Below are 18,758 nucleotides of genomic sequence, written 5' to 3'. Positions count from 1 at the left end.
TTTACAAATGTTCTGCTGTTATTACAGCATCCCAGCATTTATGCACAGGGAACAGAACATGTACCAAAGCAATCGAAATGCATACTGTACAGGTCTAGAAATCTGAATAAAAAAATCAACCCAAAAAATCAACTTATCCACGGGTCAATGAAAATACTATACCTTAACTCTTTTTTTAAAAAGAACCATTCCCTTCTCTGAGTAGAGAGGTGAAAGGCAAGAGCTTAATTCCTTAGTTCCTCCTGAAAGAACCTAAAAGAAGCACCTGCCCCCTCTACTCTCTCCGCCATAGAATGACTTTTTGAATGTCTGGACAGAAATAGCGGTGGTTGTGGTGCAGTGGCTCTCTTGCGCATCCTCTCAAAGGAGAACCTAGATAATACAGGAAGTGGGTTCATTGATGTTCTCCCAGGACAGACTACAATCTTGCCTTTTGCAACTCTACTCCGAGAAAGGGATTCTTCTTTTTTATATATATATAAGAATGAATAATGTACCTTAACTCTTTTCTTTACATCCTTTTTTGATAGGTGCACATTTTCTTAGTCCCTTCTGCACCTGGTTATCTACCGCCACATTTCACAGCCACCATTTACCATAGTTCCCTCCTCCTCCATCCATCCAGCCTTTAGGGCACATCCTCAGAAATGTTTGGTTAATGTTTGCACCCCCTAGAAAAGCAATATCCCGCTTGAAGATTAAGAAGTCTAATTTCTAATTTTTAAACCGCAAATTTAACCACATACAATATTGTGGGTGAACAAATTGAACTTTCTTTTTTTAAAAAAAAGATTTTAAATCAGTGCCTAAAGTGCAATCTAAATTGAGCAAATAGATTCTAATTCAGAAAAAAAATCTGTAAACTCTTGTAGATTGTAAAATTCTCTCCTTTTGATTAAATAAACAATGAGACTACTGTCTATGCAACACAACCATCTACCACAATTCTCAAGGAACAAGAGGAGCTGGCTTAGTGTTGGCTCATGACTTGTCACTCAAGAACACAAACCATTCTTTGTTGTACCCCCTGAAATTCCATCTTGCACCCTCTGGAAATGCAGGCACCCCAAGCTGGGAACCTCTGCTTTAGGGTGAGCACAGTTATGCCTGACAGAATTTTGTAAATTCTTTGGCATCATTTTCCTTTGCTTCATCCTTTACATCCTTTGTTACATGCCCCTAGGTTTTTCCCTCAACTCTTCCATGGACCACATCAAAATCCATAATTTTGGCCCCCAAACGTGCCCTTGACTTATACATGAGGTTGACTTATACATGAATATATACGGTAATTCAAGCAATGCAATGCAATGATTTGATTTCTGTATAGAAAGAACATTCATCAGATGTAAAAAAAATTCTTGCTAATTTACTTTTAATAACAACCTCACTTCTCTTGTCTCTTCTTGTAAAAAAATGACAAGAAAACAACTGCCCCCATTCTCAGTATAGTGGGCCCTTGATATCTGCTGGGGTTTGGTTCCAGGACCCACCGTGGACACCAAAATCTGTGCATCCTCAAGTACCATTATATACAATGGCATAGTACAATGGTGTCCCTTATATAAAATGGTTAAATCAAGGTTTGTCTTTTTTGGAATACACACACACACACACACACACACACACACACATTTTCAAGCTGTGGATAGATGAATCCATGGATCCATGGATAAGGAATCCGTGGATACAGAGGGCAACTGTATTTGTTTGACTGTACTACCCCAGCGTAGATTGTTTACCATTACACTTGGAAGTCCTTCATAAGACATGCTTTCAAAAGTTAAGAATCGGATGGCTAATTGAATTATTTGTAAGTGGGAATGGGGCCTCAGTCAAAACTTCTGTATCACTTGTAAGGGGTAAGACCAAAATATGCTGCCAGTATAAATGTTACCACTCTATTTAATATTATAACATTAAAATAATTTGAGGGGGGCAGCGATGTCTGCATCAGTTGTGGTTTGATCTTTTGAATCCCTCCTAATCAGAGAGACAGTATTTTACCTGCATTCAAAGACTGCTACCACACTGCAGAAATAAAGCAGTTTTACACCATTTTAACAACTCAATGCTAAGGAATTATGGGGTTTGTAGCTTTGTGTGAGATATTTCACCTTAACTGTCAGAGAGCTCAGATGCCCCACCAAACTACAAATCCCAGAATTCCATAGCATTGAGCCAGGGACGTTAAAGTGGTGTCAAACTCCTTTATTTCTGCAGTGTGGCAGCAGCCAAAGAGAGCTGATTGCAAGGAAAGCCCCCAGAGCATCACAGGAGCCTTTCAGTACCTAATGTAATTATTTCTCATATAAACTGATTAATTCTTTCAAGCCACCCTCATATGCCCTGGCACAAAATTTAAGAATGACTGCTTTGCTGTAATCCACCAAAATTACAGAAGGTCTTAGCTGCTCCCTCCTTGGCACACACTTTAATATTTTTTATATTCTTTTTAATCACTTCTAATTAGCAACAAGCACCCAGAACAGGAGATAATGCCTTATGAATATGCAGATTAGAGTGGGTGCTAAGTTTAAATTTATAGGATGATTGTAGCAGAATCTCAAGGGTAAACTCTGCTTAAAACAAAATTAACCAATAAAGACAAAACTCTTCCCAGGGTGAGTTGTTTGTCTGGTACTATACTGGTCAAAAGCAGCACGCAGAAGCCTAAAATAACTAATCTTAAAATACAAACCATGCAAGAATTGTTGTTGTTATGTGCCTTCAAGTCATTTTTTACTTATGGCAACCCTAAAGTCAACCTACCATGGGGTTTTCTTGCCACTACCATCCTCTGAGCCTGAGAATTGGGATTTGAAACCTGGTCTTCACAGTCATAGCCCAATGCTCAAATTATACACCACACAGGCAAGAATTATATGCAAATCAAATTCTTACTTTCATGTATGGCCTCTGTACAATTTACTCACTCTCCAAAGTGCAGGTGTAACTTGTACGAACAACCATTTAAAGACACATAAATTATGCATTAGTGTATGGGGAGAATCTAATGTTTAATTTAATGTATAGTTGGTGTACGACTATAAATCTATACAGCATGTGGGAGTCAAGATGATTGGGATTAAGGATTATAGGAGTTCAGCTAAACTGAACCAGAATTAAGGACATCTTAGACCCAGTTGAAATGGGCCTGAATGCCTTCAATTAAAGGACTGACCTTATACAGGCACTGTATGTTTACTAAGAGATAAATCCCACTATCTTCAGAGATGCTAACTCCTGAGTAATTGTAGAATTCAAAGATATAGCCGTTTTAGTCTGTGGGATTAGTATGATCTTGCAGCACCTCCTGAGTAATTGTGTTTACAGTTGCAGCCTTAATGGATGCAAGAATAAGTTTGATCTAACAATGGGTTGCCCTGCTAATGTATGACCAGACACAGAATCAGTACTGTACATACCAAAACACTAATCACAAATTTGATTTTAAAATCTTAATTTTGATTTTTTAAAAAGCAACATTATTTATTTATTTATTTATTTATTTATTTATTGGCTAGCTGCAACAGTGAAATTCCATTTTCCCCTCTTAAATCACAATAAAAGAAGAGAAGGAAAGTTAATCATCTGATTACCTGCATTGGAAAGTGTTCAGCCTGGAATTATGCCCTGAATGAATGTAAGATCAGCACATTTTATTTGTTCCCCGTTCTTTTCTCTCCACTCACCGCTTCTAGGGTAATTTTATTGCTTCAGAAAAACCTACCAACCCCATATATAGGAGTTTCTGCTTTTATACACAGGAGGGGAGGGAATCAAAACTTGAGACAAATGCAGTATTTCCTCTCCTACTTCCTAGTCCTCTACCGCAAGATTCGGCCAAAAGACCTGTTTCAAAGAAGCACAATATACAGCTGAAGTCATGCCTGACACCACACACCCCTTCACACTCCTTTTAACTATTTGGAGCCTGGCTCAAACAAAAGCTCAAGGCACAACTGCTACTGCATCTGTCATCTGGAGGAAGCAAACAGCTGTTCCAAAACACACTAGAGTTTCTGACTCCTTTTAATACAGTTATGGGCTAGGGGAGTAATTTGAAATACAATAAACCCCATATTTTGCAGATTCAAAGATGTTCGGCTTTTTCTTTTTTACTTCACTAAAATACCTTTCCTCCTTACAGAAGGTGGTTTATTTGTCAGCTTTACTGTCAGTCAGCATGCACCGTCTTGCATTTCTGTGTTTGTGCCAAAGTCACAGTGCAATTGTTTGCTCCTGTCTTTCTCTTTGCAGGCAGCTGAGAGAACTAACAAGAACAGAAAAGGGTAGTGGCTTTTTTCTTTTTTCTTTTTTGACACACAGACAGACATGACTAATGGATAAGATGAGCCACACTGTTAAATTCTCTGGCTGAATGCATCAGCCGCACTAATGTCTCACGGAAAGGCAGATGAAAATTGGAGTGAATAAATTGCTATGCTGCCTAAACTGAAAAGTCCTGGATTATACAAACCTGCAACTGCTTTTTCCATCTAGGAATTGCACTGCTTTGTAATAAATGAGTGCCTTTTAATGTTATCCTGCAACAACTTGGGTCATTTTCATTTTCTCTCCAAACCGACTCAGTCCCTTACTCACACCTCAAACTATCTCCTTAAATACCAACATGGCCCTGCCTCTCTACATGGGTGTGCAGTGTGGCCCTTGGGAACCCATAAGTGAGGTCCTTGGGACCTCCCATAAAACCTCTCCAGCCCCCAGCCTCATACAAAAAAAAAATTTAATTTGGGGTGTTATTTGTGGTTTTTCTCCTAAACTGGCCAAAACTACTTTAAAATGCAGTGTTTTTATTCTAGTGTGGGGAAGTGGTTTGAGTGTTGGACTATGACTCTGGAAACTTACAGTTTGAATCCCTACTCAGCCATGGAAACCCACTGGATGACTTTCTCACCCTCAGAGGATGGCAGTGGCAAACCCCCTCTGAAGAAACTTGCCAAGAAAACCCGGTGATAGGTTTGCCTTAGGGTTGTCCTAAATTGGAAACGACTTGAAGGCACACAACACACACACAACCTTGCAAAGCCCCCTAAACTTCCCCAAAACAACAAAGGGTGAGGGGAATCAGTTGAAAATCAGCCAGAATAGCAGCTGGAAGCAACCTCACATCACTTTGGGCACAATGGTATATCCTGCTGGATGGGCAATGGGAGGAAAAATGGTCCCCCGCTCCTGATGGAGTTGCCCACCCCTGATCTTGTCCTTGAGATACCACCTTAAAGCCCTTCTTTTACTTTGAGGTCCCTCATTGCTAAACAATTGCATGTATAGTCCTCCCTTCCCATTCTATACAGTCCAAGATGGCAAACATACATCCCCACCACAAGCTTTACGCTCACAAACACCCCTCTGCAATCTTTCCACCTGCAGGCAAAGACCCTTTTTATTTAGGTAGACCATTGGCTCTTAGGTCATGTGGCAGAAGGGTCTTTTGTAAGGCTTTACCTTACACTCTGTAATACATCATCCATATGGGGTTAAATAAATACAATAAAGAAATGGATGTTTGCTTATAAGGATTATTATTCTTCATTTGCCATTTTATTCAAGTGTGTGTGCATACACTATTTCCATCTGAGCTAGAACAGAAGCCAATAAACTAATAATATTGTTATTTGCAGTTATTTAGACTCTATTTGCAACCGATTGTCCAGATTTGTTAAATGCTTGATCTCCTCTTTACTACTTCCATGTTTCGCTTCCATTCTTGTTCCTGTTTGTGCACATAATGCACTCAGTTCCCCATACACACCCATATGTGTGTATACCCCTAGCTCCTAGGCACCATATAGGCAGACCATGTAAGCAGACCCACTTGGTTGCTCTTCTTCATTCACAACATGTCCACCACAAAACAATCCAGAGTGTGGTATCTCCAAATACCAGCACTGAAAACAACAGCAGCAGCAATAGTGGTGGATTCTTCCTTTCACTCCCTGCTTGTTACCTTCCCAGAGTCATCTGGCTGGCAACTGCAGCTAGACTAAACACCCCTGGTCTGATTATTTAGGATTCTTGCTAGCCCAGAACTTAGAAACATTCCTTTAAAAAATGTTAACTTCTAGAATCTGCCCTGGCTGAGGGATTCTGGACACTGCAATCAAAAATAACCTTTTCCAAGCTCCATTTTGTACAATATAATCAGACTTCGAATAGTTCCATTTTTTGCACTACAACACCCAGAATGCTCCACTCGGTCAGTAACCTTTCCAATCTCTGCTTTTTACATTATTAACATATACTGAATCCATTCAAATAACAAAACTACCTTGCAGTGAACAGTCTTCCCCCGCAAGGTGCCTTGGTCATCTGCCAAGGGAATTGTGCCCCAAATCAAGCGCACATATGTGGCAGACTATAAGCTTAGGAATCTTAGGGAAAACAAAGTTGTTTTAATTCCAAGAAAAAAGAATGCACATTTGGAGGCTGTGGAGTACTAGAAGAGACTGGATGGCAGTGGACTCTTCTTCCTAAAAAGTTTTTAAGCAGAGGCTAATTGCCACTAAGCAAGTTTCTTGCATTTTCTAAGAGCTATAATAATTTGCTCTCAGAAAAGATGCTGAATAAAAATGAGTGTGTTGGACTAGTCACAGTGCAACTTGCATAAAAGAAATGTCCTGAAAGACTTTATTTCTATGCAAAATTTTTCGGAGGGAGGAACAATTTGAAATTTCTGTTCCAAGTACAATTTTCTGCCTCAGATTGCAAAATATTTTGGCTCGCTTGATGGATGATCAAGGCCCCAATGCTTGCTTGAAATGGCCTCCTGGCATGTCATATTCCATAGAAGCCATCCCCATGTTCCTCATCTTTTGGATGGGGTCAGATTTGACTCCAAGGTCCCTATTTGCTGAATCAGAATGCTGTTTTCTAAAAACGGTTTGCTCATATCCAACAGAATTCTGCAACCACACAGCACAGCTGGTGATGGCTAAGCCTCCAGCATATGCCGACTGTCTATCAATAGCAAAGACTTGATGGCAAGACTTTTGCTAAAATAGCAGGTTCTCTCTCTCTCTCTCTCTCTCTCTCTCTCTCTCTCTCTCTCTCTCTCCCCACCCCTGTCTCTGTCTCTTTGTTGGATGCTGATGCTGCACCGAACTGTAAAGCAAGAGTGCAAAATAACTAAACTACGCCTAGGAAAGTTCCCCTTTTCAAAAACAACCACTCCTTTTTGGGGAAGCTCAGCCAAGATCCCACACTTAAGCCTGCACACTGACTGATTTCAGAAAAGGCAAGGCCTGCTTCCATTTCCCCAATGTCCTTGCTACTTCCCCCCCCAACCCTCCCTCCAAGAGAACACTGTTTTCCAATGTCACACCAAGTACATTTCTGAAGCCATGCAGAATGTAGGTTTTGACTTACTGAATGGAGCCAAGGTCAGCTGCTGACAGGCCTGCGGAAGAGAAACACCCAGACACAGAGGAGCCCATAGGGACTCCCAAGCCACAAGCTACTAATCACTCTTTTTAATTTCAAAGCCATGTGACTCCTGACTTTGTCTTGTCAAGCCCCCCTCCAGCCCCCTTCTCTGAAACTCAGCCCCTAACAGCTGTACCGCAAGAAGAAAGGTTGCTCCCTCTCTGCTCATTCATTAAAAGGATTGGATAACATTACTGGCATGCATCATTCTCTTGTCAATCAGCTGATCTCTAATCAACATTTCGAGCCTGGCTCTCCTTTGCACCAAAAAGTCTGGAGTGCCATAGCCTCATAAAGGATTCTCTCCTGGAAAGTGAGAAGTTGACACTTGGCCTGTGATCTAAAATCCTCCAGCCTCATGTAATTCATCAACAGCAGGTATAACTAATGGGGAGGGAGAGAAAAAAGATACAGAGGGACTGTTTTTCTTTTCTGACAGGTTCCTTGATATCAGAGCAAAAGAAATAACTAATTCCATCCTGTCAAGCTCTGGTCCACCTTTCCCATTTATTACCTTTCAAAAGGCCCAACTGATTTTGCCAATCTCATCCTCCATCAGGCACCTTCCCAGCTTTTTCTGACACTTAAAAGTCCAGGCTACAGTGAAGCCCTACACTAACAGCTAGATCCAAACTCCTAAATTTACATTGCCTGTCATCACTAGCTGGAATGGGGAAAGATGCCCATCTCAAACCTTGGATAGCTGCAGCCAGTCAATGCAAACCAAAGCAGGAGAACCCTCAGCTTGCAAGCCAAATGGGTTGCAATCCATGCCAATCCAGCCTATGAAGTACCCATAGACACCATGACTCCTCCTGCCAAATCCTGCTTCCTTCCCAAAACCTACCCCAGTAAAAGAAAGGTGAGAAGTAACAGGAGGGACTCTCTTACCATACCCTGCAACTGACCCAACAGGGCAAGAATCATCCCAATCAATCCACATTTTCAGATGCTTTTAAAACTTCCCCAATTGTCTCTCCTCCTGCTGCCATTCCTCTTTTTCCTCAGCTAACTCGAACTGCTTGAAGTTGAGTTCAAAGTACAAAAATAGTTTATACTCACTTAACTCACTGTGGGAGAGGGAGGACGCAAAAGGACAGAATCTTGCCCTTCTTAGTAGGCAAGGAAAAAGCAATACACTACAGTCTCTCCTAGTTTGCATGGGCTCTCTCATTAATAACATTTGCCATCTTGACCACACTCTGATATCATTTAGCCATATGCTGTCCTGTTCATCTGTGAAACATCAGAGCAAATGCACCACCACACACAATTCAGCCTCATAACAGAAAGAATGAGTGGCACATAGGACAATCCCTGCAGTGCTGCTGCTGCTGCTGCTGTTGTTGTTGTTGTTGTATGCCTTCAAGTTGTTTCTGACTTATAGCTACCCTAAAGCGAACCTATCACAGGATTTTCTTGGCAAGATTCTTCAGAGGCGGTTTGCCATTGCTTTCCTCTGAGGTTGAGAATGTGTGACTTGCCCAAGATCACCCAGTGGGTTTCCATGGCCAAGCCGAGATTTGAACCCTGGTCTCCAGAGCCCTAGTCTCAAACCACTACACCACGCTGACTCACCCCTGCAATGTTTCCCAATCTTTAATGGGAAATAACATCTTGGATGTTTTCCTGTGCCATGTTTTCCTTCCACAGAGCAGATAAAGTTTTCCAGATCCAAACCCTATTTGCAGAAATGTTCCTCAAAAGACAATTGGTTTCCCACATTTCTTTGGTCCCTTGTTACTTTCCACCACAAGGGAAAGACAGAGGCAGAGTGAAACCACAAGCTCCAGACTCCAACAGCATCCAGCCCTTGTTGGGTCAGAGGGGTCGGTATCTGACCTAGCAACCCAAATCAGTCTCCCATCCTGTTGTAGACAGTACTGAGCTCTATGACCCAGTGGCTTCAATCTGTCTAAGGCAGATTCTTATGTTTGCTTCAACGAAAGTGCTATGTGGTGGACAACTAGTAACAGCAAAGATGGTTTGATGGTTAAGGCATTAGGCGCACTGTAAACAGTAGCTTGTTAGCCTGAGACAGGCTCATAGTTCTATGTTTGGATATTCTCAAGACTTGCCAAGCCATCAGGAGAGGTTAATAATGCGGTAAGGTCATATAGAATTAAGAAAGGTTAGTGAGAAGAGTTAATAAGTTTAAATAAGTAGGTAATTAATATGTAAGATTGATAATGGGTAATGTATGGATTGTTATGTTATGATACTGGGTAATGTATGCGATTTTTAAGGGGTAATTGTGATAATTTTGAATGGTATTTTATTTGTATTTTTGTAGATTTATATATGTTTTATATGTTTTTAATAATAAATTTTAATTTTAAAAAACCTGCCAAGCCATCAGTTTTTTTAAAAAACAAACAAACCAATAACTGGGAGAATATTTTCAGATGCAAAACTGAGTTCAGTGAAAGAGCTTGGAAGCAGCAACTAGCCCAGGTCTATTCTCTTATCAACAATATTCAGTGCTTGAAATCTCCACTCAGCCAAGACATTGGCCTTGAGCAAATCATTCACTCTCGATCTATTTTATGGTAATACAGGACTGCTGTACACCTAGCATGGGATGGCCCAATGTAATCTGCCTAAATTCCTCGGAGGAACAGCAAAAAACAAATTTGATTATCTAAGATGATACACAGATGGACCTATCAGTATCCGACTGCTCAGGTCCGTCTTGGAAGAATGAGAATATTACTTTCCTTCACATCACTTAGTACAGATTATAGATATGAAGACCTTGAGATATTCTGATAAATGAGCCAGTCATTAATGTCAAAATGAGATAAGCCCTAGAAAACTCTTTTATCAGAGAATACTGAGAACTGGCATATAAGGCTTTACATTTTTGAGTCCTGCAGGGCTATAGGTTATAGCTAACAGGCCGGGAGTCCATGCCCACTCTGCAGGAGATGTAGAAGTTTAAATTCAAGGCAGCATGTGTTGTTTCTTGATTTGATGGCTGGAAGCAAGGCCTCTGACTTTTCCTATAAAGGCTATGCAGCTGGGTAGGAAGGGAGAAACCTTGAGCTAAAGGCCTGGAAGATTATTGCTTAATAATCAAAGGAGGCAGACTGAAATGACCACTCTTCCCCTCTTCAAGACTATTCATTTATTTTTTGGTGCTGCATACTCAGGCTGAAGGGTCTTGAAATCTTCTCATATGGCTATGATTCCCTAACTTGCACGTCGTATCATCAGTCAAGAAAAAGTGTCAAGATGCTAAAAGGGAATCAGCATTCTACATGCTTTAGCTTAAGGATGAAGGAAATCTGTGGTCCACCAGATGCTGCTAGACTCCAAAGCCCATGGTCCCAATCCCTGACCAGGGCTAATGGGAGATGGAATGACCAACTTGGCCCATGCAAATACTGGTGGCCTGATTTTCAGCAACTGGGACAGGGGATAGATACAAACTGCTCAAGTGACGTCCAAGCACATCATACCTTTACTTTCTGCCTCAGAGGAGAATGCAACCAGTCAGTTATATGGCTACAATGGGAGAGGACACAAATGCTATTGAAATGAGGACAAAACTTTCCCTGCATCCCTCACAATGACTGCCACTAGCTGGGAACATGCAAGAGGGTACAATATAGCTCTGTTTGTAAGGCAAGTAAGAGTGCATGGTTTCCATCAGACCTGCATCCTATGAAATACTATGATTTTCAGCTTGATGAGGTGCCAAAGGAGCTTTCTGGCTGAGAATTCTAAATAACCCTAAACCACATACTCACGTATTCCATATGATACTGTCATGGTAGTTAAAGTGGAATCATAGCACTATAATCATGTGCTGCGAAAGGTCCCATGCCTCTACCAACTATTATTTCCTCACATTTCTGCTTTTTGTCTCACTTGTCTACTCTGTTCCACATCCTTTCATCATCTTGGCTTCAGATCAGCCTGCTGAGTATTTCTCATTCCCATCCTCCATACAATACTTTCATCTTAAATATTGCAAAGGGAACAGCCAGCATGGTATAGTGGCTTGGGTGTTGAACTAGGACTCTAAAGACCAGGGTCTGAATCCCCGCTCCACCATGGAAACCCAATGCAAGTCACACTCGCTCATCTTCCGAGAAAGGCAAAGGCAAACCCCCTCTGAACAATGCTTGCCAGGAAAATCCCATGATAGCTTCACTTTAAGTCACCATAAATCAGAAACAACTTGAAAGCATACAACACACACTACAACACAACTTTCTCTTTTCTATTCTCTTCAGTGTTTTCTTTTATACATTTACTACTCACAGTTCTTCTTAAGTACTTTTACATCTCTTCAGAGCCTCTTCTCCAAGTAACTTGTTGCATCAGTTCTTCTTCTCTTCCCTGGTCCACAAGCCACTGACTGTTCCAAGTGCCTCTTTCTTTCCGCTTTCATTAACCTTTTGCTTTTTCATTGTTTTCTTATCTTCCCTCTCACCTTCATTCTTTCATTCTTTCCTTCCCACGTAAGATTTTAATTGAGCCAATGTTCAGAATCTGTGGCAAATTTTCCTCCCACCATAGAAAATGAAGTCTTTACAGACTCATCAATTATGATCCCACTACAACTGCTATAGCAATGTTGTATGGAATCCTGGGATCTGTAGTTTGGTAAGACACCAAAGAAGCTCTCTGGCTGAGAATTCTAAATATCCCTGCCTACATTGTAAACTCTGGGATTTCATAGGATGCCGTTTACAATAGCTGAAGTGGGATCACTTTATTGTCTGATGTGAAAGGGTTCCTGGAGTGCAAACTGTTTTAATAAGTAACCACAGAGCTACTGCATTTAACTAGGCACAGCCATAATACAGAAAATATACAATATGTCTCCCATATAAGCCTTTTATATAGCTTATAAGCCATCCCCAACTTTCTAAAGTCCTTCCTGGGCACTTAGAATATATAAATGGGAATACTAAAAACTTCCATGAACTCTTCGCTTGGAGCCTGAGTTGTCTCTTTAGTTTATGGCGTATGCTGTTTTTAATACTAGACTGATCTCCTCACAGCTCACAGAGGACATCTGCTGGCCACTTGGGTTGCTTCCAGGTTTCATTTTCCGTGCATTTTGCTTTCACTGATAGCAGGACCTAGCTAAGGACTTGGAATAGTAGGAAATTGTTAAACTCCATTGTAAAGCTGACCATTGTTCTCTTTTGCTTGTTCTTTGTGCAGAACCATTTTTTATTTTAATATTACATCCATTAGGTGTGAGTCCACTTGAAAAGACTCTAAATCAGAACTTTAATGCAACTGTAATTTGCTTTTAGAACTAATGAGTTGTAAATGGACAAAAATAGTAACGTTTTAAGAGACAGAAACTGTATTGGTTACTATTATCTGCAAAACAAATGGTATAAAATATTTTTTGAAATCGTAGGGTATTTCTTGACCCCAATAAATTATAGCATCTCCTATAGAATAATCTAAATTTGCCTAAATGTGACTCACTGACAACCAGAGTATGGGGTTTGGTTTGGTTTGATTTTGCTTTGCGCTGTCATAATTTCTCCCAAAAAATAGCATAAGGCATTTTTTCCACTGGAGGGGCCAAAGAACCCCAATGGAGTCAGCCCTCCATGTTCTATATCCACAGATTCAACCATTCATGACTTGAAAATATTTTTAAAAGATGTAAATTCCAAAAAGCAAATGTTGACTTTACAATTTTATATAAGTGATACCATTTCACTATGTCATTGAATTTATGGGACTTCAGCATCCATGGATCTTAGTATCCAGGGAGGGGTCCTGGAACCAAATCCCAATAGGAAGGGGTCCTGGAACCAAATCCCAATAGATACCAAGGGCCTACTGTACATTTGTCAGAACAATTTATTTCCTCAAATACGGTATATTCACTATATTCAATGTTCCTTGAAATTAGGGTACACTGTAGACTTAGAACTGTACAGACAAGAAGTTTCAGAATGTCTAAACTGTAGGTCTAGTCTAGTTCTATGTGGATTCTGGAACACAACATGATTCTGTGACTATAATGTCTCATCTTAGGACAGGAGGGATAAAAATATATAATGTGTTCCGTGTTGTAAAGACACATATTTCAAGTACTAGAAATTACAAAATCCTGGGAAACACAATGGTCCACCATGGAAAAGTTTTAAAATAATGGACTGGTATATATCATAAAACTCTGACTGCTGAAATAGCAACTGAGAAACAGCTAAACTTAGATGTAGATTCAAAAGGGAAAACATGAAGTATATTTAGCTGATGTTCCAATTTTAAGCTAAATCTGGTTTGCCAACCTCCCTAGGGAAGATTAGTTCAGCCCTAGTTTTCATTCTGTCACAACACACAGTACTAGGAAACTGTATTACCAGATTCAGCATGCACAAGCTAAAAGCTTTCTTTTTGTTTTATTTAGGAGATGGAACTTGTATTTGACTGATCCGCTTTATTTAGGAGGCAAGACGTGTGTTTAAATGCCCTAGTATACAGAACAGCACAGTGACAGTCTCAGAATTTTCTTCCACTGTAAACTCAGCAAATGAATAAACATGATACCTCTTATTAGGAGGTCTGTGTTAATAAGACATTCTAACACTAAATATAAGAGAGAGAAAATGCAAAATTAAGCTTCTTATAAAAGCCTGTTGGCCATTTGCTGGCAATTCTGGCCCTGGTGGTTCAAGACAAATCTTGGGATTTAAACAAATAGAAATGAATAGATAACAGCCTGTCCATGATAGTGGTGACACCTCCTTGCTACTTGGCACCTGAGCTGAAGCCAGTGTAAAATATGGAGTGACTGCCTTGCTTAATCTTGTGTAACAAAAATACAATGAGGGAGATCCACAGTCATAGGCACCTGTCATTGTTGCAGTAGTAAATGCTATTAATATTGCTACTGAAGAAGTGTTTGTTTTTAAAGAAGTATGACCAAACATGGAACTTTATAATGTAAGAAAGGAGACATGTCTTTACTTAGAGGAACTCATAATTCTCAACAAAGACTCTCCAGGATTTCAGTCAGTATTTTTCCCAGGCCTACCAGGAAATCTCTGGTATTCCTAGTGGTCTCCCACCCATGTACTAGCTAGGATTGAATCTGCTTAGCTCTGGAATCATATGGGATCTTCAAAGTGCTATAAAACAAGCAAGTGCCATGGTTTATAAACAGATCTCCAAGGAGCTAACTGTATGTAAAATATATCAATCTATATACAGAAAATAAAGTTTCCTGGGTTTTGTAAGATTCTAGCAGGAACAAGAAACAGAACCCAGGGCCAGGCTCTAGAGATAACTACATTTTCAGCAGCTTCTAATACAATGTGCAAAATAAATGGATTGCAACCTGGCAAAGAACAAATATTCACTTGATGGGTTCAGTAGGGGTAAAACCTGCCTTGGTCATTATATGGGACAGACTCCAGCAGGGAGCACATATTCCTCTAGTCTTCAATGTCCCTGAAGTAAAAGAACTTCCCCACATCTGCCAATATCTTTTTTGTGATTTGCCACCCAGCCAACAGTTAAGATTTAAAAGCTTGTCATCATCATCATCCACCAGTGAGAAGTTACTAAAGCAGCAGCAAACACTGCATGAAAATCATCAAAAAGTTACCTTTCCAAATGACAATCTTCTGTGATATCTGACTCCTTCACATCAGCCAGCCCATTGGAGACTCCATCACAATGGCCTTTCCTGACTTCCCCATCAGGAGTCCTTTCTAAAAACTGAGTGTCTTCCTTGATACGCTGCTGGATCATTGGAGTAAGTGGCATTTCAAAGCTGAAGTAGCTATCAGGCTCAGAATATAACGTTTCCAGCGACTCAGCGCTATAATATAAAGAGGCATTGTCTAGAATGCTTTCAAACTGGGAGCTGTACACATCTGTTGAGACTTCGGAGTGTGGTTGCCCAAGGACATCTTCCATTCTCCCACTGACCGTTTCTTCCTCCTCCATTAGCCTGGGAATCAAAACACACAGAAAAAAGTCACTTGTGTTTTAGGATATGCATGTGGCTATGTTGAGACCTTCTGGAGGTGCACGTGCATAGAAATAACCCTCTCCTTTTGATCACTAAGTACCAGTGTTTATATGTCTGGTTGCAATTGTGTTGATGGAGAACAGATGCCCTTGTCTTTCCCTATGAGCCCCCATCCTCCCCGCCATTACTGAATAGAAACAAAAGTGGCCAGGATATTATGATGCGTAGCAAGAAACATAAACTCATTGTTTTCAGAGAAACAAGAAAGACACACTATGTGCCAGTATACTAGATTACTTTCTGTACATTCTGAAGGTCCTTTCTCCCAACGTCTCGGCCAAGTCACCAAATGAAATGAAATGATTAGAATTAGAGAGGGGCAGACATCATTCAGAGACTTGAAGGTGGCATAACAGAGGCCATTTTCCATGGTTTTCATTTTGTTTCAAAGGCAATCGGCTTTGAATGTTTCTAAAGCGCTGCTAAGGGACTGGCAAAACTACCTCTGAGTATTCCTTGCCTAAGAAAACCCTATTAAATTCATGGGGTCACCATAAGTATACAGGTGACTTGAAAGCACACACAAACTTGGAAAGGAAGGGACAAAAGTGTGCAACACAGGGAACAATCTCCTATTTACCACTTATTTACCAAAGGAGGCCATGGGCAAGCAAGAGAAGCATTTAGATGAAAAGAAGATGAACATGAATCTTCTTTACATCTGTCTCTCCCTTGGCCATCAATGTCACATTCATTGTTGCTCCACAAGGAGCACAGACATAATTGATGCAGTGAAAAACAACATGGAAGAGGTTTCCCTTGGGTCCGGTTCCCATATCGCTCCATTCACATCTGTGGCCTCCTATCTTGTTTGATTAAAATGATAAATATTGATTGGTTAACAAAGCAGTTCAGCCAAATAACCACAGTTCCTTTCACATCAGCTCACAAGTGGAGTGGAGTCTGAGAAGAGAAACAGAGTACAAATCCTTTAGGTAATCTTTCCAAACCTGCTCCATGCAAAGGATTCTGCTTTAGAAGCAATAATCCACCAGCTTGCAGGTTCATAAATACAGTCGGCCCTTCTTATACATGGATTTTTTATACACGGATTTAAGCATACACGGTTTGAAAATGTTCCAAAAAAGTATTAATTTACCTTGATGTTCCATTTTTTATTAGGGACACCATTTTGCTATGTCATTATACTTAATGGGACTTGAGCATACACGGATTTTGTTATACACGGGGGATCTTGGAACCAAACCCCAGCGTATAACAAGGATCCACTGTACCTCTGAATGAAAACATACTAGGCCTCAATTTGGGACATAAAACTCCCAATCTCATAACTCCCAACCAAGTATTTGGTGCATAATATCCCCAACTGTCAGTTTCCATATATACTTGTGTATAAGTCAATCTTATTTTCCATCCAGACATTCAAAAAGCCACGGCACAGAGATTTCATGGGGCTGGCACTTCTTTTACATTCTCTTGGGATGGAGTAAGCTCTCATCTTTCACCACTCTACTTAGAGATTAGGATGGTTCCTATTTTGGTAAGAGTTAAAGTGCAGTACTTACATTGACCCATGAATAAGATGACCCAAGTTTTTGGGGATGATTTTTGACTAAAATTTCTTAAGACTTTTACATGAGTTCATATACTGGGCCCTTGGTATCCGCTGTAGTTTGGTTCCAGGACGACCAGTGGATTCCAAAATCTATGGAAGCTTGCCCCAATATATACAATGGCATAGTAAAATGGTGTCCCTTACATAAAATGGCAAAAATCAAGATTGCTTTTTGCAATTTTTTTTTCTTTTTTGGAATATTTTCAAGCTGTAGATTGTGGAATCCATGTACAAAGAATCCATGCAGTTTTGTCCATTTACAACTCATTCGAATATGAATTCTAAAATAAAATGTGTCTATAGAAGATGAATACATTTCCTGGAAGAGGGCAAATCACAGTAAAAAGAGCATGATCATGTCACAGGAACTTGCAATGTCCTCTTTCCTATCTTGCACACATCACCCCAATTTTCATTAATTTACCATTAAACCATGGTTAACTATTACATACCAAATACAAGCTAATGTGGACCAAGATTTCCTCCCAACCTTGCTTCACAGTTGGTGAACAAACCCTGATTCTGGGTGCATCTACACTGCAGAAATAGTGTAGTATGGCACTACTTTAACTGCTATAGCTCTATTCTACAGAATCCTGGAATCTGTAGTTTTGTGAGGCACCAGCACTCTTTGGCACTGAAAGCTAAAGACTTCATAAAATTACAAATCTCAAGATTCAAAAGAATGGAGCTACAACACTAAAAGATGTGTCAAATTGCATTATTCCTGCAGTATAGATGCATCCTTAAAGAGAATCTGGAAAGTCTTAACCAGGGGTAGGCAACCTGCGGCCCGTGGGCCGGATGCGGCCCGGCAAGGCCTTGGGACTGGCCCCAGCCCGGTCCTGCCGCCGATTGCCGCCGGAGCCTTTGGCCTCTCGCGTGAGGGCATGGGGCCTTTGGCCTATCAGGAGGAGGCGGGCAAGGGGAGGCAAGCTGCAGGCAAGGGGCGCAAGCGGCGGGCAAGGGGGGCAATTGTCTATAGAAGCCTCCGAAACATGCATTTATATTAACATTTTTTAAAAAATCAGCAAATTTTTTTGCGTGTCCTCCATTTTTTTTAAAAAAAGTGTCCTCCATTTGAAAATTTTGTCCCACATTTGTCCCAGTTTATTTATTTAATTAATTTTCTTTAAAAAAAATTATTTAATTATTTATTTTTTGGCTTCGGCCCCCCAGTTGTCTGAGGGACAGCAACCCGGCCCCTGGCTCAAAAAGGTTGCCTACCACTGGTCTTAACCATGGCCAACCTGTGTGATTGTGTAACAGTTTACCATGCTTAATTCGACTGGAAGAAGAGCAGGGGAAATTCATTAACTTTCTTCCCAGTTTTTACATACAACAAAACTACTATTTCTGCATGATTTTAGCTATATCCCATCTTCTTCCCACTGTGCCTACATGTGTACAGCCAGAAAAAATCCAGTTTGATGCCACTTTAGCCGCCATGGCTCAATGCTATGGAATCCTCTGGGATTGAACACATGGGCAAAATAAAGCGTCTTCCAGCCATTTTGAAAGCAGGGGGTTTAAACGATACATAAGGTGAAAGCTGGTGGAAAGCGAAACGAAACGGCACTCCAGAGCTAAAAAGCAGATCAAAGAGAAGCCGGGATACTCTAACTTAAGCCGGAAAATGTGCATGTTCACTCCAACATATAAACAGCCCAACACTAGTGCAATACTGCAGCAAAGCAAAAATGTGATTGC

The 18,758-nt window shown here is 40.5% G+C and overlaps 1 protein-coding gene across 3 annotated transcripts in view; it reads right to left on the bottom strand.

Moving 5' to 3' along the window:
• LOC149323252 (PH and SEC7 domain-containing protein 3-like) overlaps window positions 1-18,758 on the bottom strand; it is a 191,253-nt gene that overhangs the window by 128,567 nt on the left and 43,928 nt on the right. The window contains exon 4 of one of the 3 annotated variants that reach the window (XM_089488646.1): window positions 15,044-15,391. In XM_089488646.1, coding sequence (XP_089344772.1) covers window positions 15,044-15,391 — 348 coding nt within the window. Of the gene's footprint in view, window positions 1-6,295; window positions 6,307-11,718; window positions 11,867-15,043; window positions 15,392-18,758 lie in introns of those variants that run through there. The other 2 variants (XM_089488647.1, XM_089488649.1) reach the window with 2 other exon arrangements.

This window comes from Sceloporus occidentalis, unplaced genomic scaffold (genome assembly GCF_023333645.1).
Source record: "Sceloporus occidentalis isolate IW3139 unplaced genomic scaffold, rSceOcc1.0.p SCAF_1, whole genome shotgun sequence".
In the NCBI taxonomy this organism is placed as follows: domain Eukaryota; kingdom Metazoa; phylum Chordata; class Lepidosauria; order Squamata; family Phrynosomatidae; genus Sceloporus; species Sceloporus occidentalis.
This window is presented reverse-complemented; position numbering and strand designations above follow the sequence as displayed.